The sequence below is a fragment of the Anoplopoma fimbria genome, chromosome 24 (assembly GCF_027596085.1).
Source record: "Anoplopoma fimbria isolate UVic2021 breed Golden Eagle Sablefish chromosome 24, Afim_UVic_2022, whole genome shotgun sequence".
Taxonomy (NCBI): Eukaryota; Metazoa; Chordata; class Actinopteri; order Perciformes; family Anoplopomatidae; genus Anoplopoma; species Anoplopoma fimbria.
In genome coordinates this window covers 2418781-2446313 of record NC_072472.1, presented here as the reverse complement: position 1 = coordinate 2446313, position 27533 = coordinate 2418781, and the positions used below count along the sequence as shown (strand labels likewise).

The following is a 27533-nucleotide window of genomic DNA, read 5'->3' as shown; positions in this document are numbered from 1 at the left end:
TATTCTATTGACAAAAGCTTCTACTGTATAATATTGACATTAGGGCAAATATATCTGATTACTTACTCCATTGAGGGGAATTGTATCATAATATTGAAAAGATGTATTATTCACTGACCATGAGCTGAATGAGAGATTTAGTCTAAATTCCTCTCTCACAATATCCTAATGAAGTAAATATGGACAGTTGCATGAACTAAATGACTTCTTCTTGATCGTACAGCTACAACAACTCTGACCATCATTCTGAGTCCAGAGTAACACCTTAAATTACCTGCTTGTTAGTCCAAAAGCATCATTATCTCTCTGAAGGTACAACCAATATGCGTTCATAAAGCTTTTTCTGTGTCAAATTAAGTCTGCGTCTTGGACTTGTTGTCTAAAATGGGTTCTGATGGGTCTGACACGAACATGAAAACCTCGTGAATCAAATTTGTACTCGAGAGCCTCATTTCCCAGGGTACATTTCTGCTCCGTGCCTGAGCCGGAGAAGCTAATTGGTGCAAAACAAGCGACTACACATGAAATCCTGAGGAACACACACAGAGAAGGCTGGGCTGCATTTTATTTTTCTAATATTTAATACTGAGGGGTTCCATGCTCTTAGGATAATGAGTTCTCTGGTAATCATGAACACAAATAATAAGAAAAAACAAATGATACTGCATGTGTTTCATGTGGCTCTGTTGGCTTTTACCAGAGGGTTTACTTAGGATGCTCCCTTGAAAAAGAACGGCTCTGCACTGCTCACACACAGAGGTTATTATTGATAACCCTCCTTCAGCCTTCCCCTCAGGTAAACACTGTCAGCGCTGTCAGCATGTTTGCCTTGGTTTGAACTGTTGGCACTGTTATCGCTTTGGCACAAAAAAACACATGACCAAAAAAATTGTAATGACAGAAATAAATATTCTGCATCACTGCCTGTCATTATGAGTCCATATTTAAAGTATTCAGGTTCATATTTCCTCACATCATGGTCTCAATCTTTCACTGGAGCAAGGGTTTTCTCCCACATCACGTTAGCTAGCTAGCTAACAGTGGCAAAACATGTCTGTGTCTATGTGATGACGTGTCACGTTGGCTGTGGTGTTATTCAAACGTACCTGATCATTGAAATTACGCAATTCAAATTTGACTATTTATACGTGTGAAATCTTAGAGGATATTTAAATATAAAAATTGTTTTGTTTATTACCCCGAAAAATGATTTGGAATTGAATCTAATCATTTGGCACCTCTGTGGCCCACTAGATGGCGCTGTGAGGCCAACCATAGCAGGTCTAAACCACTTCATTTTGAGCAAAGTTTGGAAGTGAGCACTATAACTGTCTGCGTACGACTACGGTTACCAACGTTAAAGTTGAGACAGGAAGTCGGACTGTCAGCTGTGATGAACTGGAAGTTTAGGTAATAATTTCACAGTTCATATTACATTTTTTCTTCGTAATAAGTTTGGCGTATCTGTCTTTACTTTCCCTGTCTTCAGTGATGTCGCCACATTCCCAAATCTCAGCAGTTCATTTGGAGATTTATATTTTTCATCTGTTCACAGATGGGAATGTAGCCATGAAAATATGACCGAAGCTGCATACAACTGTAACACTGCGCGCCCTCCAACGGTATCTGTGTTTGGATTCGAGCCTCACCTCCGGTCGGGCAGAATGGGAACCCTCCATCCTTTGATGAAGCTCAGATTGTTGTCGGAGAGTTCCACCTGCAGGGGGAGTTTGGGCACCCAGACGGTCAGCTCCAGCGGTGCGCTCAGGTGCTCGTAGCTGAAGATCACCCTGGCACTCATGGATCCCCGCGTCTCCTTCCCGTTGACGAACACGTAGTCGCAATTCATGGACACCTAGGACAGATCAGGGTCAGAAGTCAGAGACCATCTATATGTTAATGGTCACGCCGGTGGCGGAGGTTCTAAGTGATGTGTGATGATTTACAGCACGGTATGGATGCAGCTGTCCAAGCGGCAATTCATCACAGAGCCTTTCAAGGTTGACATTTTCAGCAGAGCAAATATAAAGCAAGGACCTCTTAGGTATTTGAACGTGATGTGAAAGTTTAGGGCACATAAACCATCTCTGCCAACACTTTCATTCAGTCTGAAAGAATCGGTTCACCAAAATGAATGAATATACGACCCTAAAGAGGTTTCACTAGGGGGTTTTACGAGCCGCGTCTCTGATATTGGAAAAACTAAATAACAGTAACCACAAACAATATCTTGGGTTGACCCAGGAACAACATTTATAGTTAATAAATGAAGGCTATTAACACTTATATATCTGAAAACCTACACTCATAAAACAACTAACTGCACAACAAGATACAACTAAGAATAATTGAGAGTATTTTCTTTGCAATTAAGGTGAAACAACTTGTATTTTGTATGTTAAAGGGTACATATGATACAGACTAACTTTTCCAGTAAAACAATTTGGGTATCTTGAGTGCGTACCAACCTTCACACTGTGAAATAAGATTACACAGTTTCTTTTTTCTTTGATCAGAAAACATGGGATTCAACAAGCCATTATTTACATATGACCTCTTGAGAACTTCCACAAAGTTAGCGGATGTGACAGGTTAAAAAACGAATGGTCAAACCGGATGCAGCACAGATATCCTAACTTTAAGTTCATAGTATGAGTCAAGACTCCAAAACAGTGGCTCCTACACTTCCCATAATGCACCTCCAAGGAACATTTTCTTATACTCTTTCTAAGACTTTTAGCCAGTGCAGACTAGATTTTCCTGCACCTTTGTTGAACCACAAAGATGTGACGCCATATGAAGCTGTGACATCTTTTTTTTTTTTTTAAACCCTCGTTGTGCAAAGGTGCTTTTTTTGGAGGGAGGGGCTTAAAGAGACAGGCGCTAAACCGGAGCGTTTCAGACAGAGGGTGAATAGAGTTTAAGACAGAAAGTAAGAGAAAAATAAAGTGGATTTCTTACGTTAAAGCATGTAAAAATGTTCTAGTAGCAACCCATAATACAAATTTGAATCCGAAAATGATTGACATGTCCCCTTTAATATTCAGCGCACTGTAGACCGGTGCTTCTCAGCCCCTCTGCCACTGACTCTGCAGGTTTTCATTCCATCCAAACACTACGGTGGCTGATTCCTGCAGCTTTAAACCAGAGACGCAGAACGAATCAGTGGAAATCAGCTGCTGCTGTGTTTGGTCAGAATGAAAAAGCCCACAGGCTCTCCAGCTCTGATGGCACAGTGCTGAGAGCCTCTGCTGTACACAATGCTTACTGGCTGTGTTCTGCTTATGCAGTCAAATTAGTGCTTCTTAGTAACCCAGTTACACATGTAAAGCATGCGTGCAGTGCAAATTAGGCATGCAAACCACGTCCAAACCCCACCACCTCTCAGCATAATGATCTATGAACAATTACACAGACACGTAATATATCAACAAAAGCTTTTAGCCAAATGCATCATTTATAAGATGAAGGCTGACGGCAGTGTGACATTTCACGTGAACTTTAGCTCAGAACACCTATGTGGCACATGAATTAACATATTCACCCTTCACGGGACATTCATGTAATGTGATATCATTTGTGTCGTGCGGGAAATGACTTCGAGCATGAATTCAATATATGGACATTTCTAAATTTAAGTCTGGGCAAGTGCCATTTTTAACTTAAAGCCATTCTTTAGCCTCGCCATCCAGTCAAAAATCTCCATCTCCGTTTGAATTATCATAAATACTTGTCCCCCTCTAACACTAAATTATTAACTGCAATGGGACTGGAGGGCTTTGCTTTTGGGCTCCCATTGAAGATTTATCTAGTGGTGGGAGGTAGCTGGCATTGTAATCAGAGGATCTAATCTCCCGCAAATGGAGGCCGGGCTGGCCAGTCTTCTCAGGGCTGGGGATTCATCATAACTGGGAGGAGGTCTGGGTAATATAATTCCTCCGTCCATGCACTAAGGCCGGAGTCGGGTGGAGAAGGGGAGGGGGTGGACGGACTTCTGAGGATGACAGTCTTTCCCTGTGGTTCCGTTAATGCAATTTTTGCAGGGTCTCGACCTCATGGGCGACCACAGCATCCAGTTGTTTTTTGTGTGTTATTGTTCTGTCTGCTCGTGTGCAGTCTTATCTGTATGAAGCGGGTTACAAAAGGCATGAGGGAAGAAGTAACTCAACACAATGACCCCGGCCACCTTGATTAATCACAGCACGGCTGGCTGCGTGCAGAGTCGAGAACATCTGCCTGACATGTTCTCCGTTCTACCCTAAAGCCACGCACACACACACACACGCACACACACACACACACACACACACACACACACACACACACTGAATAAAGGTGCCCGAGCTGCAGTGCCGCTTCGGCTCCTGCGGCTATTGCTGCTGATAAACTTGGCCGGCTAATTGCAAGTCAAAAGCTGTTAGCTACTGCGGGTATCAGTGGCCCTGTGGGTGCTCTCTGAGGAGGGCTTTCACACACTGAGCCGCCACATGCCGTCACACTGCCGCTAATGCGCTGTGGCACCTTCCCCGGTGCCAGCAGATTGCCTGGGTGGAGACGGATCATCGGGACAAGTGCAAGTGCTTCCTGCATCTGGTGGTGCACCGGTCACATGGTGCGGAGCCAAAGACGGGCTGGGTTAATAAAGGTGAGGACACCTAAGGAGCCGTCACAGATTCATCCTGTTTAATTATGATGTGACCGTCCTCTGTTCGTCCACATTCTCCAGCGATAGCAGTTAAACACTTTTGAACCTCCTCTTAGCGAAGCGCTGCATGTCGCTTAGCAGGTGGCTATATTTTTATGAGATGCTCATCCAATGAAGTTAACTGTAATCTTTTTTACATATTGTAGCAGGTTTAAGCAGCTAACAATGCTACGGTGATTTTAGCTGCATGTTTTATAAGTTAATAATCGTAGAACATTATTTTAATCACAGCAGATGTTATTCATTTTGTAGTTAATTTAACATGATAAAGGCTGCTGTCAATAAGTAAACTAACATTCTTTTTAACAGGCTTATAATTCAGTTCATTAATATAATTTGGTTCGTGTTGTAAGAACATGGTCATTGTAACTGATAATAATAATAATAATAATAATAATAATAATAATAATAATAATAATAATAATAATAATAATAATAATAATAATAATAATAATAATAATAAAAACAATGCTAATATATAAAGATTTAGTGCTCTCTTAAAAACTGAAAGCAGTCTATGAGAGCATTGAGAACTCATCATACGGGCGCTACCCCTTTAACTTATCACATTGTTTTCACATAGTCGCCTAATACATACAAAAATATCGATAATAGGCGTTTAAAAATGTTATAACCTCCAAACCAACATAACCTGATGACATCATTATATTTTGTCACACCTTATACAAATTCAAAAGCTCAAGTATTCCTCCAATGTTCCCTTTTAACAGAAAACCACCAATGAGCTGAAGAGCCTCTAGCAAACCAGGCTGAACAGAAAGTTAATCCTGACTGGTGCTGACATAACAACACTAATCTAAGATGATTTTTAGTCTCTTAGAGAAATGATTAGTGATTATGAGAGTGGATAATAAAAATACAAAGAAACACAAAACTAAGGCTGTACTTGTAAATTTACAACTGCATTAATTAACCAATACACACTCTGAATCAAATAAGTCAACATTCATCATAGGCTCTATAATGTGAGAAAGAATGTATAATTATATTGGCAACAAGAATGAGGATATGCAACTGCAGATGCTCTGACAGCATAGTTTATAAATCTCTCTCTCTCTCAATAATAGTTAAAAAAGTTAAAAATAGTTAAAATAGTTGTTGTTTTTTCTCTCTCTCTCTATAATATTTATATATATATATATACTTGTTTTATATATATATAGCTTGTCTTCTTTAATTTATAGAATATGTTGGACATTAAGCCTTTATTAGACAGCAGCAAAGGGATGACACGCTACATGGACCGAACTGGAACCCCAGTTGCCCCAATAGTAAGTGTTGTTGATCTACAAACAACCTGGAAACAAGGAAAAGAACTAAAAGGTCTTTAAAAAAATGGTAAAAAGAAAAGATTAAACCAAAATACAGATGCAGACAAAGGATCCAAAAATAGTTTCCGTGTTCTAGTGGCAATTCTCCTAACGGTGGTGAGAAATGAACACTGCTTAAAATCCAAAAATGAACAAACATGGTTATTTTTATTCCAGTTCTGCTTCTACACTCTGATTTTCTTCCAGTGTAGCAAACAGACTACGTATGCAGAGACGAGTGATCGTCTCACCCACGTTTCAGAGTCACAGACAACACATAACATAGAATAAATCGATGCAGAAGAAAAATGGAGCCATCTTGATGACATTCACATAATCATGCTGCCTGGTTTCCAAACAGAAAACTGCAAAATTATAATATTCACTGAATTAATTGCCACAATATTCTGCCAAGTGGAGTTTCCATTTAGGGATAACATATGTATGAAAGGAGCTCTTAATGAAAGCTGACATATGGCTAGCATTACTGGGATTGTGTCTTGGAGCTGTTTTGAAGCTTTTCTTCATGTGATGGATGCGCGCTGGCTTCAAGAGCAGTGCAACCAATGAGTTCATTTAGCTCTGTTAGCTAAATGAGCCAGCCCCCATTAGCCTGTTGTTGGTAGGATTAATGGTGTTGAGGGTCGTTGTGATCTGTTGTTCTGGAAAGATGAGACATTGGAGCCTTTTGGAAACAGTTTGGATGTAATTAAAAAATGAAATCTTCATCTTTTCATTTATTTCACATTGCAAAGCAGTGATCTGTATACTTTAAAGTTTTTTTTTGTCAGAATTATATATTAAAATTGTACTTCTAGTGGAACTTAGCCAAGGGCAACTCCATGGTAGGATGGAGGTCGAACTCTCAGAGACAGATATCTCAGCAAAAAAAACCCAATCAGTTGGACAGCTGAACATTACATCCTTCTGTAATTATTGCAGATCTCATTCCAAAACCAAAACCATTATGACCTTGCTACAAAAGCCTCCGTTCTGGTGAAAATGCCTTCCACAAGATTTGGGAGGCTGGCTGCAGGGATTTTGCTCCAATCCAGCCACAAGAGCATCAGTGAGGTCGGCCAGTATTGTTGGCCAGCAAGGCCTCGCTCATATGTGGGATTCCAGTTCATCCTCAGAGCTCCGTCCAGGCCAGTCAGTTCTTACACACCAAACTGGGATAACTAGTTCTTTATGGACTGGGGCACTCTAGTGTTGAAACAGGAAAGGGGCTCCGCAAAGGTTGCCACAAAGTTGGACGCACTCTAGTATCAATTTATACTGAAGTATTACAGCATTGGACATATTTTCGGCCTCTGCAAACAAGTTTCCATTGATACTACAGTTGAGGGTCACACTAAGGCTACAATCACATAAGGCCCAAATTTCACCCAGGAGACCGCTGTTCGTGTCCCATGTGAAATCAAAAGTTACTTCAAACGAGCGTTATCTGGGAAACATAACTAGAGGTTTCCCCCCCGACAGTAGGAAACAGTTGAAAACTTTATTTGTCTCATAATCAGTCATTTAAAATGTGAATTAATTCCTCAAACAGACTTTAGACGATTTATCATGTTTCACAAACCAAAACCAAAAACTGGCGGTGTTTCGAGATATTAATAAGTAAAGTTACACATCTTACTTTAGTTTATTTAACTAAGTTCACAGAAGAGCTATTTAAGTTAAATATGAGCAGAAATGAAAAGTCTTATTTAAGGAGTGATACAAAGTCAATAGTTATGATTTAGGAGTATCGTCTGTGTATCAGGGAACACTTCAACAACGTCAGTGGACCCTTAGAGACAATGAGCCTTTGAAACAGTGTTTTTCTTTCGGGATAATGGGCCGTTGGACTAATGGGACATTTTTCGGGCTACTAGGATTTTGGAATAAGTGGCTGTTTCGCGAATGGACCGTGCATCGTGTGAGGCGTTTCATGGCACAGATCCTGTACAGTGATTTCAAACATGAACCGTCTCGGCATAAAGATCAGATCTGCATCAGAAATATCAGAACCGAGCATTAAACCCTGTAATGTGTACAGAGCCGTATATATAAAAGTGTGGCAAGGAGGAAGGAGCCTTCAGCTAGGTACAGTGTGTGCGCAGGATGACACGGATGTAATGTGCAGACACAAGGGCTTATCTCTGCCTTCAGATGGGCTCTATGAGTCACAATGCCGGGGGGAGGATGATGAGTGGGGGGGTTTGGTCTCTGTTGCTCATGGCACCCCCTGACACACAGCCTTTTTCCTTTCTCAGCTTGTACAACTAGGGTGCATTTATAAAGTCTCCTGCACACACAAACACACACACACTCTGCACACACATACACACACTGTGTACACACACAGGATTGGCTTATCTGCTATAGGCTCTTGTTGCAAGCTGCAGTTATTTCCAAAGAAGAAAGCACTAGATAAATAAAGAAAAATACCAGTAAAGAAAATAGACAGCCTCTCACCTATTTTTACTCACTCAAGCTTTATTCAGGGAAAGAGTTTCGAAAATAATGTTATTTTAAATGCTGTCAAAGTTGCAGTCTCAAGTCAAGAGGTTAGCAGGAGATGAGGAGAGGTTCAAAGCTCCATGATGTCTGTATTTTGTACCACTCATCTCTAGTGCCACCATGCCACAACTAAAACAACCCAATCTGTGTGGTCGAGAAAAAAACAACTCCACCTTTTACTGTCCCCACTGTGAATCTTTCATTTCTGTGTTCTGGGGGACGCTTTATTGAACTGTCATGACTCGTGCGTTTCCCGGGCCTGAAGGGCTCATTTTAAATTAGCCGCGAATGTTCAATGGCAGAGGCACTGGAGCAAGCCCGCTCAATATCACATGGCCCAGCGCCTTGTCTTTAATGGATAATGAAATATGATAAACGATGTGCTGAGGCCAGCCATCCCAATGCAACACCTGTTCGTTTCTATTGGCAGCACAAAACACCCCAGCTTAACTGGAACCCTTCCCACATCAAGCCCAACGGACCCGGTGACGTCATCTTCACCCCTGTGGCGTAAGTACAAAAAGTCACCATGGAAGATAGTCTATTTATAGAATATATGCATTTTATACAGTTCTGACAAATATGGGGTCTTGTTACCCAAACTACATCTTCATTTGAAATATTTTAACAATGAAGTCATGCAAATGTAACTTTCGCAACAATAACAACAAGTTGTTTTTTAAAAATCTTAGACAATTTTCTCGTTTGGTATCGCTGGAAACTATAACTTCTGAGCTTTCTAATGCACCTAAACACACCTCGGCTCTAAACACAGTGTCCTGCTATAAACGAGGGGAAAAAGCAGTCAAACTTCACATCTTACAGTCACACCGACACAAATCTGTGTCCTCGACTAAATATTTCATCAATGCCGATGTTATTTTTTCTTAAAAATGTCAAATTCTACTTACTTTCGGTTCTACAGTTAAGTCAAGGCTGCCGGGAATTGTAGTGTGAGCCTTAGGAAGGACACAGCAGCCATCTTAGATTAGGTTTGACCAACTGAACCGAAGCAATTGCACAAGACAGGCCTTATATGGTATTCAGCTTGCACACACAAATCTGTGGATAACTCATAGAGATATTCAAAGAATCTCCATTTACTTTGAAATAGTAATGGAATTATGTTAACTTACAATCTAATCATGTACCTTAGCTTCATACCTTTCAAAGGAGCTCAGAAATATGCATATATGGTATATGATTGAAGAGAAATGCCTATTCCTTTCAGAGGGATATGGCTTATCAAATTAAAATGAACATATCTATATTGGAAAACCATCAGTGTAATTTATAGTTTTATTTGTTCTCCCTTCAGTATTGGAATTAATTGATTTTATCTGAAAGATAGCAGACAGTGTGAGGCAGCGACCATTAGAGTCAGCACTGTATATCAAAGTGAAAATATATTGGACAGACTGGTCTTTTTTTACAAGAACAGATACAGAACACACACACAACTGATATGATTGAAGTCAGTGTCTGATTTGGCCTCAGTCTGTAAAATCTACAATATAAACCTGCCTCTCCCGACCTTGAGGAGCTGCTAAACCACCGAGAAGGATTCCATTAGTTTTACTTGATATAATAGTTTTACTACTCAGTGAACAAAAAGCTTCGGCTTCAAATATAATAAATATTTATTTGTTGCAGTGAAAAACACCAGAATTGCTAAGGTCATTGGAAGATAGACAACAAAAAACTAGAGGATGTGAAACCTTTGGAGAAGAGTGTCATATTTTGAATGTAAAAATAATGAATTACAGATAAATGTATACGCCAAAGTACACATGCTTGATTTAATTCGGTTGTTACAATCAGATAAGCCAAAAGTTATTTTTAAACTAGGTGCTTTTTTGAAGAATAAATCTATGAAATGACAGATTTTCCTGTTTTGAGAGACAAGCCTGACAAGTTGAAGTTGCTGGTACTGTGAGTTTCCCTGAGGGCTGTCTCCCTCTGAGTGCAGTGTATTAACATGCTGCTCTGACTGGATTCAGAGTTTTTCAATAGCAGCGCAACCTTTTACTGTATATTAAAGGAGATGGGGTTAGAGAAATGTAATAAAGTCTAAACTGGTTTGAAAATACTGCTATCGTTTGTCAGATTCACTTGTGAAATTTCTAGGGGTGTAAAGTTAAAAGCAAAGGCTGTGTAAAATATATATAATATAAAATATTCACCCCTGTACACTTTTCATAAACGGGGAAATTAGCTATAGAGATGTTGGGAATTTTAACATTTTGTAGCCTCAAGTGGCCATTTGAGGAACTGCAGTTTCCCCTCATTTTTCAGCACCAGAGGTTGCCACTGGGTTTAAACTCTGTTATAGACAGTCAGAGATGGTTAATCGTTGGTACATCTTGCTACTGGTAGAATTCATTTGTTCACAAGCACATGCTTGGATAGTTAGCTTCAACCTCCTTGTAATTAGAAAATGGGTGTTAGACAGCAGGAACAATACGCACAATCAGCATCCTCCTCCTCCTCATCATGGAGCCATTGTTACCCTTTGTGTCCAACATTGATAAATGTGGAAGAAACAGTGATGATGGCAGCTTGTTTGGTCAGCATGTGAGACACCTTTGAGACATCTGACTGTTCGTCTCACAAAACCAAACAAAGAAGGAAATTAAACAAATCAAAAACGTGTTGTAACTGCCTTTTAGATTCAAACTTATTGTAGTTTACTTCATAAAAGCAAATAAAATGCAATACTTTCATTCTTCCTCCTCTCTCTCTTTATGGGATCCCCTTATTCTCTGTTTTTAGAAGTATAAGGAAAGGTTATTATATCAGTATTATTATAGGTTGCATGAGAGGAAACGGAGGGATAAGTTTGTTTTACATTTTTTTATAGAAATGACACACAGTATACGCTGTTCATGTCATCTCAGGTCGCGTCCCTCCTTAAACAATCACTAACAGTGCAAAAACCACACTTCAACACTTCACTGTGCTTCCTTTGCAATTATGCAATCTTCCTATAGTACAATCTATTATGATTGCAATTGACTGGGGGAAATAATAACGGCGTAATTACAGCCTCTAATGTGCTCTGCAAGTTGTTGTGATCCCACTTTAATTTATTTAATCAACCGACGGGACTTGATATTGTACCCTCTCAGTTTGGATCCCCCGTGAGCCTGACAGGTTCTAATGGACGCTGCTGTTATATCCGCCTTCAACACGCTGACAGTCAGCGAGCAACGAGACGCTGGGCTTTTCTCTGCAGCACATCAGGTGATCAAGGTGTCTTGTTTAAAGCAGTAGGTGCGGTGCTTCAAAAGGCATATGACGGAGCTTTTACCACTCCCTTGAAGCCATATTGATTTATATGCAGAGTTTTTACAAACATCCATTGATTTTATCTGAGGCACGAGGGAATAATCAAATCAGGAGTACATATGGAGCAGCCCAAAATGAAGTTTTTATGCTTTCCTGATGTTGAGACTGTGGGGATGGGCCACTCTCCGGTATTACTGGAAGAGTAAAGGGATTAGATTTTCTAAATTGACGTTTTGAGATTGAGAAAATCAGGTTTACTGTACCTTAACAATGTCTTCATTGGAGGACTTGCACTGCACAAAGGCTGAGACGTCAGTGACTGCTCCGTTCATCTCTATGGAGACCATCTTGACGGGAATGGCCACAGTGCGTCCGGTCAGGATGGCCGTGTTGATGATCTCAGTGTCCTACGGAGAGAGAAAAAGAAACAGACATTATATTCATGAAACAGTGTGAGGCAGAGAGTGATTCTCTTTGATATTTCATCAGCATTTCCTGATGTCCACTTTCAAAACCATTACCATGGAGCCTCACAGGTGAAACTCTCAGTGCCAGACCACAACTCATTCTACTGAGACGACTTTCATTGGATTTCATCAACTGACTTTTTTCATTTCAAGCTGGATGCAACTGAAATGTGACATAATTCATGGAAAAGTAATAATCTTAACCTTAATCATCCAAGGAAACCCATTTTCGAATGTGGTGAATCACAGCAATCAAGCTTCATTTTCGGCCACATAAAAGATGTGACATTTACGGTACAGTTGGTTTTAATAGGGCCACATAAGCACAAAGAGCAAAGAGAATTTCTCAGTTGCTCACTTCAGTGGATCTCTCCATTATAACTGAACTGCTACTCAGCAGTTTGGGGTTTATTAATAATTAATTAATATAAATAACAACCAGTGTATGAAAATAATCTTTAAAAAGAAAAAGAATTCATAAAAAAAAAAAGGAAAAGCCTCCCTTTTTGATAAAAGGTGTCTGGTACCTTATACTTACATATTGCTCTGTTTTTCCCTGAAGTTAATAGCTAAAAATCTGAATATCAACAGGGATCAAATGATGATGAGTCCAGCTGGTTGTACGCACTGAAAATTATAATCCTTGAATTTTGATGAACAAGGCCAACATTGTCATCCCATCTGCATTTATATTTTGAATGCACTGGAATGTAAAAAGCCAATTAAAATACACACCGGGCCTTCTGTTGCAGCTTGTATCAATTCATTATTTATTTTGCAATTCATGTTAGCTGCAAGAGGGTAACAAGTTTTCTCATTTGTGGCACACGAGAAGCCCAGGAGAGAGACCATGTATATTTACTGAAATCGAAAAAAGCACATTTAAATATCTGCCACACAACGCTTATCTTAAAGTCTTAATGAGGGTAGAGAATGTGGGACTATCTTCTCCCACTAGTTTTTTATGGGGTCCAACTCTTTGTTAATTCATTCAGGGAATATCATGCACAGACTCAGCATTTTGTTCTGTCATGGCATCGACTCTGTGTACCCTTGAAGGCTCTCTATGTGATATTCAGGGCATTAATATAAGTATTATAAGAACAATTTACTATGTTAAGATAACAAGAAAGAAGTCCACATCCCTCTGTGTAGGTCATTATCCAAGCTCCTCTGTGCTTTGTTGACATATGCGAAAAAATGTTAAGCATCAATGCAGAAAATAAAGGAGGACCCAGTATACAACCTTGGGGAACTCATTTTAGTACAGTGAGATAGCTGAAGCGGTTACTTTTCACACATTGAGACTTACCTAGAAAAAGACAATGTACACTAATGCTTTATCAGACCTTCCTTTGTTAATGAACCTCTGTTTGAGCTTGAGACAGATCAATAAATAAGGATGGAGAGCTCTGCTTTGTGTATAGGAATCAATAATATCAATCAAAACCTTCACTGCAGCAGTAAATAAGTTAAAAATAGTACTTAGAAACTCTTTGAACCAGTCAGCTTTATATTCCAAACTGATAAGTTATAGAAAAATGGTTGTGATTATTGAGAAACGTGACATCTCTTGCTGGAGGACTTATTGAAGGAATCTCATTACTGGGTAGGTTCACGTTAAACATATATGTAGTGCAGAATGGAAATGTGCAGCTACTTTCAGGTAATAAGGATCTAATCTGTCAGGGCCGGTAGCTGTTTGTCTATCTAGTTTTGACAACATTAATTAAACATTTCAACATAGCAGGAACCTTCTGAAACTTTAAACATGTGCTCCATACTGCGTGTTCTGGGATAGAAAATAAGATTTGGAAGCTTTCTAAACCCCTATCATAACTCCAACAGAGATCATCTCAAGTCCAATCAGAGCTTCAAACGGCCGCATTCTTTGTTTCTGTATAATAATCCATGCTTTGTGAATCCTTTGAAAATGGTCAGAAACATCAGAGGGCTTGATGACAATCACATCACCCAGATATGTTTTTGTCTCAGAGAAGCAAATTAATTTATTCTGACTGACTGACTGATGATGACTTTTTTTTATCATAAAGCAAAATCACTTCAACAAATTCAGTTCAATCTGCTTTTGTTCCTTAGGATATGCAGAGCAGCTTTGTTATTTTTTGGGTTGGTTTTTTTTTGGAAGGTTTATGAAACGTAGCCAATTTATGAGCTGCAAAGCACAGCAGACCTCTGTGGATAATTGACTGGACTCTGGGGCGAAATCCTAATTGAAAGACATCATCCCTAAACTACACTTGCTGTTTTGGCATCTGGTAAAAATAACGATACAAAACACTTTACAATTACACGTGTGCTACTCAGGGAGCACTAATTATTCTTACCTGAATTCAGCTCGAAACAAAATCAGTCATCACTGCACAGAGCTATCATTTCACTTAATTACTATCTTCTCTATGAAACAGCAAAACAGTTGTTAAATACTCGGTTTAATGTTATTCATACTAAACTTAATTAGTTTATTTAGGCTACATTGAATGTATTTTATTGTTTCCTTTTAGTAGGGCTTATTTGGGATTTGAGCTGGGGTCTTACCTATTTAAATAAATGTTTTCATTTACATAAATTACCTTAGACTACAGTCTATTTTTTTCCTAATCATCAAAATAGCTATGCATAAAATGTATTTTAATATATTAATACATCTTTTATATGTATATTTTTGTATGTATATATCCTCACTACTGTTGTTTTATTTTGAATTTAATGTAGCCTTTACAATTTCAATCTTATATGTACCTGCTGTGTATTTATACCTGCTGTTTTGTGCTATTACGTAATCTTTAGGTAATTACGTTTTATGTTTATTTATTTACAAATTGCGTTAAATTTAAATATATTAGACTGTTTATATATATGTATAGATTTTGTGAATATTCATCTTTAAACACATTAGACTGCCTTTATGTCTTTACTCATTCACAGGGTTTATTACACCAAAACTGACTTCTTGTCTAAACTGTGTTCACAGAATACAGTTAGTTCATTTCCTCGTGGTTCTTGTAATCCGCTGAGGTTACTCAGCGTGTTACACACTATTTCATGCTGAGTCGAACTTCTACCATTTGCACCTGCTTTTGAATAATGTAAAACTACACATTTTGCCAGATGTGTATCTTAATGAATGCACAAAGACATACATGTGAAAAATGTGACGCGTGACCTCAAGCTGCGTGGTTCGTGCAAAACAAAATATAATCTCTTATTTAACATCTTGTAGCGAGTGATGGAGTTTGAAAATCTGCCATAACCACTTCCCCAGTGCTCTGCATCATCCTTCCTGTTTCCCTCCCTCTTCAGCTCTCTCCCCCATAAAGAAGAATATCATGAGTAAGAGGGCTCTGGCTGCTTTGTGTTAACAGAGGCCTAAACTGTGTGGCGAGCCTCAGGGCTGATTTAACCTCACCGTTCCTTACACATTGTAAATCCACTGGTGATTCCACCCTTCTCTTCCCCCTTCCTCCCCTTTCTGCAGCAGGTCAACTGCAGCTGGAGCACAGTCTGTGGTCTGCCAACCATAAAACCCTCTCCTTCACTCTCTTCACTGTCGATTTACCAGCTCGTTTTCGCTCCCCGTCTCCCTCCTTCTTCACAAGTCTCAGTCGGAAGGAACCGTGGGGGTCCACACTCGACCGACTTCTCTGTCGCTTTGTTACACAAAACGCATCCTGTTTGTATTTTGGAGACTGAACCACTTCCCATCTCTTTAAATCAACAGTTTCTGGAAGCGCTGATCTGTTCTACACGCTCACAGTGGGTGTAAAGCACCGGCTGAAAAGCGCTGGATGGTTTGCATCCACTGCTGACCTTAAAACGGCAGTTATTCTACAGCAAGGAAAGTCAAAGGAAGTCCAGCTTGTCTTTTGTTACACAGTGTTTTCCCTTTCACTTGATTAATTTCAGTTTTAAATGCGTTAGCTCCGCGACCCAACAGCCCATTAAAAAGCCCTTGAGACCGATTGGTGGATTTATGAACGCACAGTGGTCATCTTCTCTACGCTATTAACATTCTGGAGTAAAACATAAAAACATCACTTCTGTATTTCAGAGCCGTATGGTGTTCTTGTTAAGGGCTGAGAGATAAGCACCGGCTGCAGGGTCCGAGCCTCAACTCTCATAGCCCAAACAGCAGTTATCACTGTTCCTCCGTTTAACAATCAATCATAGGTAATAAATCATTCACTTCACACAAAAATAGCCTCGAGGGCTGTTAAAAAGCACAATATGCAGGAGAGGTTAAACACAACTGCAACTAAGCAAAGCACAAAAGCATTACTGTCAGTATTCATTTCCCCATAGATATTAACACTGAAGCCACTGTTTAAATTTAGAAAACAAACAGCTGCAGCTTTAATTCATAGATTTTTTTTTCAAACTAAGTATTTCACAATCTTTTCATAAACTAACTAAGTATTTAACAATCTTTTCATAAACAAAACAAAGTATTTAACAATCTTTTTATAAACCTAACTAAGTATTTAACAATCTTTTTATAAACCTAACTAAGTATTTAACAATCTTTTTATAAACCTAACTAAGTATTTAACAATCTTTTCATAATGATCCCAAAGATTTCCCTTCAGATATCATACAAAACTGGTTGCATGAGGATACATTTCATACATTATATCAAGATGAACTCCAGTGGGTGAGAAAATATATATATAAATATATATTCAGAAGAGGGCATTAATTGGTGCTATTTTTCCAACCCGATCTTTACATAATCTACATCAATTCAATACAGCTCAGCATGATTATTAAGTTGATTTAAACTGATATTAGGATGCTGAGTGAAGTCATTACTTAACGTCCTGACTGTACGTCACACAACCTTGACACGAGACACCATCCCATTAAGCCTCTCAACAACCTGCCATAATGATAAAGTTGCTCTGTTTGCTCTGATAAGACCGAATGTTTTCTGTCCATCAATCATGTATAATGAGGAGTTACCATTGTTAAACTGTGTCACTTCTCCTGGTGGGGGGGGACTGAGACGTCCACTTTTGTTTTGACATAATTTACAATCCAATTAGTCATAGGGATTGAAATGATGGATTAAAGCTCATCTTTCCAGGCGACCACAGGTGACCATCTTGCGGGACATCTTGCGGGACCATCTTGCAGGAGTTTGAGGGTTAGTTAGACTCAGAAATCCTCTCTTTATGCCTTTTAACTGTGCATCGGAGCAGTCTGAGTTGATCTGAGTTGATCTCAAATTAGTTTTTTGAAGTGAAATGTGACTATTTATATCAATGAACAGAGTCAGTGGTACTTGATAGACTAATTGGAAGAATTCAGAGGATTCCCAGGGTGTGAAAACTTTCTGAAATGATCAAGTCTGACTAGTCTTTTTCCTTTCTTTCTATTTAAAAACAAATGTAGCCAAATCTTCTTTTTACAGCGACAAGGAGGACTTCTAATGTCGTTGAAATTCTCTGTCAACTAAAAATATTAGAGATGATAACAAAACCAGAACCCTTTTACTGTTCCGTCTAGCATTAACAAGAATCCTGTGCTTCAAGACTGCAGCTAAGAAGCATTAAAATCATACTGCAACACTAACTACCAAGTACTACAGAGTAGAGACATTTTACATTCTACAAGGGAGAGTCACGCAGGCAGAAATCTAATTCTGCGTCGCTGCTAAACACACCTTGGTTCAGGATGAACGCGACTCTCAAGTTTCTAGGGGACCGGAGATAAGAAGTGAACCTTCTGGTGCAACAGACGTACCGTACAAGTGAAGTCAGAACTGCTGCTCAAGTTTATTTAACGGAGCTTTAGATTAAGAACAGTTGTAATTATGCAAATGAATGGCGGTGAATGTGCTACTGACCAAACACTTCTTCCTGAAGAGTCTCAGAGCTGCAATAGAGAGCTGCAGGAATGAGTCCTTAAAGCCATGGAATTGTTCAGAATATTTACACTTCCTGTTCCATCGTCTCCAAGTGGTTTTTGAATTTGTTTTGGGTGAGATGACTGACAAAGTCTGTGGTTTAACACAAGCTGACGAGATTATAAGGTTTTGTTCTACGACATAAAATAGGTCAGTAAATCTGATAAGATTAGAAAAAAGTGTTTAAATAAGACGACTAAATCCTCCTCACTAGAACGCTAGTCCTCCTTTAGCTAAGTGGTAGAGACGTGAGGTCATGTGACTTAATCCTCCTCACTAGAACACTAGTCCTCCTTTAGCTAAGTGGTGGAGACGTGAGGTCATGTGACTAAACGTCCTCACTAGAACACTAGTCCTCCTTTAGTTTAGCGATGGAGAGCGAGTGACATCTACTCCTACACCGTCTACATCCAGTCTTCTATATTTTTTACTATGCACGGTAAATCTTAATGAGCAAATATCATGAGGGTTTGGACAATTTTCACTCAAACAAATTCAGAAGAAAGCAGGGAAGGTTTAGCCAGAGGTCCTCAGCACCTCTTGCTTGATTAATTTCCCTTTGTTCCCGTAATCTGTTTACTACTTTCACTAATTGCACTTTTCACAAGGTGAGGAGGAGAGACCCAATTAAAAGAGTAATAGATACCCAAGTGTTCCAGGATCAGTTGACTTTCCTAACAATCAGCAAGTCAAGATGTTGATTCGATTTACTTGTTTTGACGATCTGTCTGAATTATGTCATTATACATGATATTTACTTGTGCATGCAGTCATAAGGAAAGTTATTTAAAGCCTCAGCGTTGGTGTAGATAAAGTGGCCCTCAGGATTCATGATGAAAAGAGAACGAGTGGAAGCATCGTTAGTGGGATTGAATAACCTGGTAAGATCAGACCGATCTGTGATTATGAGAAACACAGCACGGAAACGGATTTCCCTCACAATCAGCACAAACATCTTGTTGTACTACTTGGGTGTCCTGAGCTGATACAAAGGTTACAGCCTGATCCATTTATTTTATGAGACAGATCTTCCACTGCCGCTCTTTACAAAGTTCCTAAAGGCTGCTCTCTGTTTTTATGACCCTAAACTGAGCAGCAAATTCTATTGGAATAAAATAGATTTAAGACATTTATTTGGCTTTTAAACTTTAATGGAATCATCATTGTTGTATTGTTGTATTGACATTGAATAGTGATATTGTTGTTTTGCGGTTTTGTTAAGCACTTTGAGCAGCATCTTTGCATGAAATGTGCAATACAAATGAAATAATTTATTTAAAGTATTATTACTCATATAATTTGTATTACTTTTATTATTGTTGTTTGTGCTATTATTATAACAATAATAATAACAATAAACGTGATTATAATAATTATTACAATAATAATATAATATGAATAATTGTAATAAATTATTAGTAGTATTAGTATTATTAATAATACAAATAATAATAATAATAATTATATCAATACTTATTATATTAATAATGTTTATATTAATAGTAATTATATTAATAATGTGTATATTATTATTATTAATGATTATTATATTAATCATAATTATATTAATAATAATTGTATTAATAATAATTGTATTAATAATAATGATTATACATATACTTTTAATAATAATTAAAATAATAATAATCATATCAATCATTGTAATTAAACTCTTACTACTTCTTCTACTACTACTACTAATAATCATAATAATACCCCAACTTATTTTAGTTAAAGATTACTCTAGGAGTTAAGCAAAACATTGTATATGCAGGAAAAACACTATACTATAAATAATAACCTAAATAACCTATATGTTTCTGAGTTGAATGATAATCACATCCACTCACCATGGCCAGAGGGATGATGGCCTGAATGTCTCGCTGCACCACCGTCAGCTCCGTCACCACCTTCTCTGAGTCCGGAGGCGGGTTCTGCCCCTTGTAGTCGATGTTCCAGTTGATCCTCCTGGTCACCGAGAGGCTGGTGAAGTTCTCCATCTCGAAGTCCAACTGCATCACCTCGACGTTGCCCAAAACGTCCCTGACAGAACCGTAAAAAAAAGCCAAAGTCAGCTGCTGCAACATATTTATGAAAGCGACAGAACAACTCTTTTAATGAAATCACCGACTGGATAGTTTTTAATTATTAAATATGCCAGTTTGCGAACTGTCGACACAATGCTCTGCAGTTATTTTTAAAGTTTTTCTTGAGTTGAATAAAGAGATAATGTATTCATGAAGGCTTCAACATGTGAAGCGCTGCAGCCGGAAGCCTTAGAGCCCAGTAGATACTTGTCAGATGATGTATTTTAGCATTTGTTCTTTATTCAAAGTAATATTCTACATCTGTGTATTTGAAGGCATGTCACAAAGGGCAGCATGTAATATACATACTTTTTCTTTTGTGCCAGATGATAGAAATGACCAATAACATAGTTTTTACATTGATGACAGTATTCACAATCAATATCCAGTGACGGATAAAAGCCAGTGTTTGGCTCTTCCTGTGTTGTGTAATCAATGTTATGTATTCAGTGATGAAATGAACGTCATAACATTTCAGTGTGATGTGTAGATCTCAGACTGACAGACACCAGGCAGTTAACATGGCAGAGATCTTAACGGTCACAGTGTGATGTTAACTCCAAGCTTCACCACAGACTTCCCTTTCTGAAATGTTACCGTTCTTCACTCACGTACATTTCGTTACTTGATGTAAAAAAACTAAATCGTAAAGATGTTCAGGTTTTGACGTAAATTTAAAAGCTTTAAAGAGACAATGCTCCGTTTCTGCTCGTGGTTTTGGTTAATATGATTCCGTTGTGCAGCCATTATGATAAGTGGTTTCGGTTCACACCTTTCTTGATTAAATGAAGTCACGGTGAAGAAGCTGAAACACTTTTGCAATCTGAATAATTCTCTTATGTTGCAATTTAATACCTTTAGTGCCCATAATCCCTGTTTGTCTGGTCGCAAACCCTGAATACAAATCCGTCTGTAAAAGTTAAATCATTTTCGGTACACAGAGCTTTACTAATGATTTATCATTGACCAGCTGAGAACAAAGCTACATCCATCTCGCTCAACTGTTCTTCCAAGTAGGTGTGTCTGAGCCTCTCTGCTTTTAACTACCCTTGATAGTTGCTGTTTTATTGTCAAAACTGGACTTAAATATGATTTTAACAAGAAAAATAAGAAGTGTGCATGTTGAAAATGTTCTCAAGTCAATCTGTAGAGAAAGTGTTGGTGTTGTACATTTCTGCAAGACACGGGATACATTTCCCTGTTTGTAAAAATGTTTTTCCGTGATTGCAATCCAGACAGGGATCACATTTCCCCTAAAAATATTTTTGCAGATAAACCTTCATCATGTCAGACATCTCCCCTGATGACCATTTATTTGTTCATTACTAATAAAAAATCTGATCTGACGTTGGACTTTTTATTTCTTTAGGTTTCATCACTTACGTCTCTGCTGTTGAGAGAGACGGTAAAACTAACGAGAAGTGACAGGTTTCTAATGGCCGTCCTGCTTACTTAGATGAAGTTATCATATCTCTGAATGAAAACAGTGTGCAGGTCTTGTCAATAAACAATCAGTGTTCTTTAATCTTGCTAGCTAGCTTCCATCTCAAGGCCCGAGTTTGGAGCTTGAGCGAGGGGATTGCAAATTTGGATCTGCCTCTAACTCTCAAATAACCGTAATTGCAGTGGCTGCAGATTCCCTCCTGGACAATCAATAGTTTTTTGGTCGCTAACCTGATTGCTCTGGTGGCCGTGCACATGAAATATGTGAGCATTCTCTCTTTTGTTTCTCTCTGCAGGGTGTAAAGACACCAAAGACTTCGGCTGGGAACTAGGTTTCACTGTTGCAGACATGCCGGTGATGCAGAGGCGATAACAGACTTCCTGTTATGAAGATCCTGCTTGTTGGGTTTGTAATCCTCGAGGTTCAACAAGCCTAAAATGTGAACTGTCTCATCGGTGGCGAAGGGGCAAATTAAATCCCTCTCCACCCGTGACGGGAAGCATCCCGCCCCAAAGCTCACCTTTAGCTGACAGTGAAGCGCTCGCCGTCTGTCCTGCACAAAAGCAAAGAACCCGGCCCACCATTCAGCCCTGAGAGCCCTTTAGTGAAAGCTGGCTGGAACTATCTGTACGAGCCTCCGCCCACAAACGGCTCCTCTCTGGGAACACCGTGATGAGATCTCAGCCTATTTGTCTCGACATCACTCACTGAAAACAAACACCCCCCCGTCTGTCTGTGACTCGCTAAAGCTGTCATCAATTACGGCCCACTGGAGTGAGTGCATGTACCGCCGCTCAATACAGTGTCGACTGCCACCGTGCTGGGGGGAAGGAAAAATGATGTTCACAATGCACTGATTTGGGTTAGAGGGAACGTTTTAGAGTGAAGGGTAAATTGAAAAAGAATGAATGTGGGGAAAAAAGGAAGAAAAATGACATTTCTCCTTCACATTTCAAGCAATGAGCCACAGTTACGGCTGACATTCTGACACAGCTTTAGAGATCCGAATGAGTGATGCGGTATTTACTAAAAAATCTTCTTCTTGTCTTTCTGCGTACGCTCTTATCAGGTTTTTATCACCTTACATTGCTTAACAGCATCAGCCAAACCCATGGCAGTTTTCCACTGTAGTCGGTGAGCGTTTCTCCTCTCCACAGCTCTAGTAGCTGCTGTGTTACAGTATGTCTTATTACATGTCCTTAGGGCATGTCAATGGGATTATAGGGTGACCTTTTCATCAGAATACTACATTATGCATGTGTTAGCTAATTAATGTCACCAGTTCCTATGGTTTCAGAAGACAAAAAGGGGAATAATCGCTCCACGAGGAAATGTGTTTTTACGAGCTTTCCTGTACTCTGTTCTCCATTATTTTCCATTATGAAAATGAACAATGTAAATACTTCATGTAGCTATTCCCTTCAGATTTGATATATGTAATATAGACATACATATATTACATATAAAACATGGATATATAAAGATATATAGATATTGATGTTGGACAAATAAAATACAACATAAATACAGTAGTTGGTGAAAACTTGAATAAGTGATTTCACACCAGAGGAGGAGAGGAAGGAGGAGGAAGGAAGTGAACATGGCTCAAAAAACAAATGTCCAGTCTTGTTTCCATGAAGTTAATGATGCACCGTCTATCTGCATAGCACAAAGTATATATATTTTAAAAGCTGTAGCTTGGGGCTTTTCTGGAGCTCAGGAGGATTTCATTCTTTGATCAGAGGTCTGTTTGAACTGATTAACAGGGAAGAGTTCATGGGATCAAAGCACCGCGAGGCAGAGCTCCAACAGCGATGGTGAACAGAGGGCTCAGAGCGCTCCACAATTAAAACAGGGATACACTTGCTTCTTAACCACATGTTCGCACCACCTAACACACCTGGAGGACGTCCACCACCAACGCTCTAAATCACCATGACAACGCGTCAAGACCGCATGAGTCTAAAACACTGACTTTTAAATGCATTTATAGCAAAATATGCTTTATTGAAGTAAAGTTTAAATGTAAAGGAACATTTATATAAATTCTGTGTGTTAAGCTGCAGTCTGTTAGCCTAGCTTAGCATAAGGAATGGAAGTCAAGGGGGAAAAGTCAGCCTGGTTCTGCCCATTGAAACATAAAGGCGTCAATATTGTAACTTCAAAATGTGCTCTAAATCTTTTTTCCTTGTTTCATCCCTTGTTTAACACTGAGTTATTCAGAAGTAAAAAAACACCTCATCCTATAAATGATGGGTTATTTCTGTTGTCCTGACTGTTGTTGTGGTGAAGCCACAGTGTTTTCAGGGAACATTATTCATGTGAAAGCCAACGACCGCAATCAATAATGCATTGGTTCATGTGGCGTTATCAACACACTGCTGTTGGAACGGGACCGTTCCAGATGGAGGGTCACAAAAGAATAAATACGGTGAATAATCCCAGCAATGACTGAAGAGAGATGTGATGGAGACACACGGGATAAGGAGAGAATAATAAAGAGAGGAGAGTGATGAAGAGATCAACGGAACGCCCCCAGGGGAAAACATTCTCACCTCATTTCCTCAGTTTCAGGTAATTTTGAGTAAACAAAGCCAGATGTACAAACAGAAGTGGTACTCAGATGTATTCAGCCATGATGCTGTGTGAGTTTGTCTGTGAGGGTGGGGGCTTTAAATAGTGTGCAGTTACTTATTTGCTGCCTAAATTTTGCACAAAAAGACTTGTGAATGAGAACAATTATTGAAGTTAAAAAACATATTAGAATTATTATTACTAAATTGAACTGGGTAATTAGGAAAATAATTGTCTTGAGAATTCTTGTATTTTGGGGCTCATTACTGCAAAGTCTGGGAGTCTGGAGCTGCTGCACATAGTTTCCTCCTGCAGAATGAGCTCCATGCTCTCAAACAATAAATAAAATAGGGTTGGACATTCTCTCTAGATAAAACAAACGAGGTGCTAAAAGTGTGATAACATAAACTGAACTATTAAGATACATAACACAGTCTATACAGTGTTGCAGGGATGAAATGCTGACTCATTTCTGGGTTTTAGGAATAAATAAAGAAGTGTGTTTTTACGTTTAATTGGTAGTAAATGCATTTATTTAGGATATCCTATTCTGAAAATATCGTTCAGAACGCTATGAAAGATATCTGGAATTTCAAGAAAGTTTGTAATTATGAAAATGAAAGCATAATACTGTAGTAACTCTGCCCAATAGGTGACCAGTCCTCACACTTTAACAACAAAATGCCATTTTGTCGAAACGACCTCATGAACGTTTTCTGTTCTGCTGCCTCTTTGGTTAAAATCTGGTTAAACGCTGTGTGAAGGATTCAAAGAAACACTGTGACAGTTCATGAATACATAAGAAGAAACAAGCCCAGACTTTTACAATCGATGGATTATTTCACTACAAACATACGTGTAATTTTAAGGATGCAACAATCGCATAAATATTCACAGAGCAGCTTTAACTTTAGGGAACTGATACAACATCAGGTCAGGAAAATAAACAGCTTAATAGAGCCCTCATGACCTTTTCCCACAACAATGAACAGCATTGAATGTTTTTGCCATTGACACAAAATAGACTACAGCGGAATCACTGGGTGATACGTTATAGATATTTATTACTTAAACCTTTATGAAATTCTGCACCATTTTGATACTAATAAAGACTTCATCCAGAGCTCCAAACAACCTATAATACCAATTTCACAACACTTCTGTACATTTCCACCAGAGAATCTTCAGAGGCAAGAGAGCTTTTTTTCATATAAAGAGATTTTACGCTCACATTCAATCATTTTGATGGGAGTGAAGCGTCATAACATGAAGCGGTCCGTGACTTCATGACTTTAGAAGGCTATTGTTTGGCTGTTTGGCTCTAGGTGGTCACAGAATCGACTGGGTTCTTGATAAAAATCGAGCGTGACACGTTGTTTCTCTATCCATGCTTGACCCCCTACTGGACATTTCACACATGGTGACAGGGTGGCAAAAATTACATGACATGGGTCACTAAATATAGCAAGAAAGGCTGCCACCAAGGCGCTGGGAAGTAAACAAGAGAGGAATAGTGGATTTATTTTTCAGGTAAGGCCACTCTGTCTTCTTCCTCTCTGCCCTGTTTCTCCCAAAGCCATAGGGGAGTCCACAGGGAGGCCGATATTAAGACCAGCAGTCGCTGATGTCTCCAAGGCTCAGTGATAGCCAGCCTAACTCTCGTGCTGCAGCTCTTAATGAATTGAGCGCATCACATATTGTGATTTATGGTTGGAAAAATTTAGTTGCTTTCCCTCGGTGGAAGTGGCTCAAAGGAAGGCCAAACTGCACCAATACAAAGAAATCCATGAACAAACTGTGATTGATGTTCGCTGTGTTCCTGTGCAAGCAGCTGTTGAAAAGGACTAGTTGACTCCAATTCCAGAAACAAAAGGAGAAACTTATTTTCCCACCCACCGATGGTGGCATCCATGCAATGCATATAGTTTTATTTTTTGTATTTGCAGAGATTTCTTACACTACTTCAAATCAGTTGGGGTGAATGTAATTCTAGGTGTTACTTGAAGCAATCATCATTGTTTTTTTAATAATCTAACAGCAAACAGAAACAGCTTCTTGTTTTTTCTGGAGAAATCATAAACCTTACTGTCAATAGTTTCCATTGGAAACATTTTCTACCAAAAAAATAGTCCCTAAGGAAAGTATGGACAGAGACTATGGAAAGAAATGTTGCTGTTGAACTGTTCAAAATGTTTCACTGCTGTGAGGATTAAAAGTTTCCACCCTATTACCAATTAATCTTAATTGTATTGGAATGGGGGCAGATATGCTAAAATCAAAAGTTACGATATTGTAACCCCAGTTCTATGAGCACAAAATTGACCTTTTAACCTGCCTCTTCATATTCACGCCTATAATAACTGCTCCAATCATTTAGTTTGTGCTCCTAAAGCAGGCTACCAAATGCATTAATAGGCTGTTCACCATTTAGACAACATTGAGCTTGCAAATCACTGAGCAACTCTATTTTCACCATTAGCATAAAGTTGTATTTACCGTAGAATCGGCCCAGACAGAGTCCATTACAGTCCCGTCAGACACTGCAGGGCTGTGATTAGGTGTTTTTTAGTCCTTTGAGGAACGTGGCATAATTACTGCTCTTAGACAAGATCTCATCTCAAAGGTATTTTAATGCCCGCAGTCAAAATGGTTTACCTCATCACTCCAATGTGGACTGAATTACCAGCAGATGTAGTGAGACTAGGCAGATAAGATCTCCGTTCATTTAACGTTGTGCTATAAAGCAGAGGGTGCTTTAGTCACTCTGCTGTGGGCCAAAGCTCTATTTTATCTTCTGGAGCATTTACAAAGAACGGTGTATGCTTTTAAAAGCTGCCTTTAATCAGAGAGTGAACTATGGCTGTTACGCACAAGGAAACCTTTTTGGAGACCTTTTGTCCATTGTTAGGGAAGACAAATATCAGGGTGGGCAGGAATCAACAGCTGCAGCAGTGGGTTAGAGAGACGCAGTGTGTTCAGGCCCGGGGCGGTGGACTTACCCCTGTTTGACCGCTTTGTTCTTGTTCACATCGATGGTGGTGATGGAGTGCTTGGCGCCGGACTGAATCTCCCAGTCCACCTTCCACTGGGCGTTCTTCGATTTGGTCTCGAGCAGGTTCACTCCTTTCTTCGCTTTGACCCTGCAGGAAACAGCAAAGGGAAAAAAGAATGGAACAGGTTAAATATTTATTGTAGGAGAGGGGGTG

General features: G+C 39.1%; 1 protein-coding gene across 1 annotated transcript in view; it reads right to left on the bottom strand.

Moving 5' to 3' along the window:
- The window catches only part of tmem132e (transmembrane protein 132E), a 106436-nt gene that overhangs the window by 27782 nt on the left and 51121 nt on the right, over positions 1-27533 (bottom strand). Inside the window, exons 3-6 of the mRNA XM_054626219.1 lie at positions 27327-27467; positions 20073-20265; positions 12093-12236; positions 1650-1855 (exon numbers count right to left, since the gene is read on the bottom strand). Of these exons, the coding sequence (XP_054482194.1) occupies positions 1650-1855; positions 12093-12236; positions 20073-20265; positions 27327-27467 (684 nt within the window). The remainder of the gene's footprint in view (positions 1-1649; positions 1856-12092; positions 12237-20072; positions 20266-27326; positions 27468-27533) is intronic.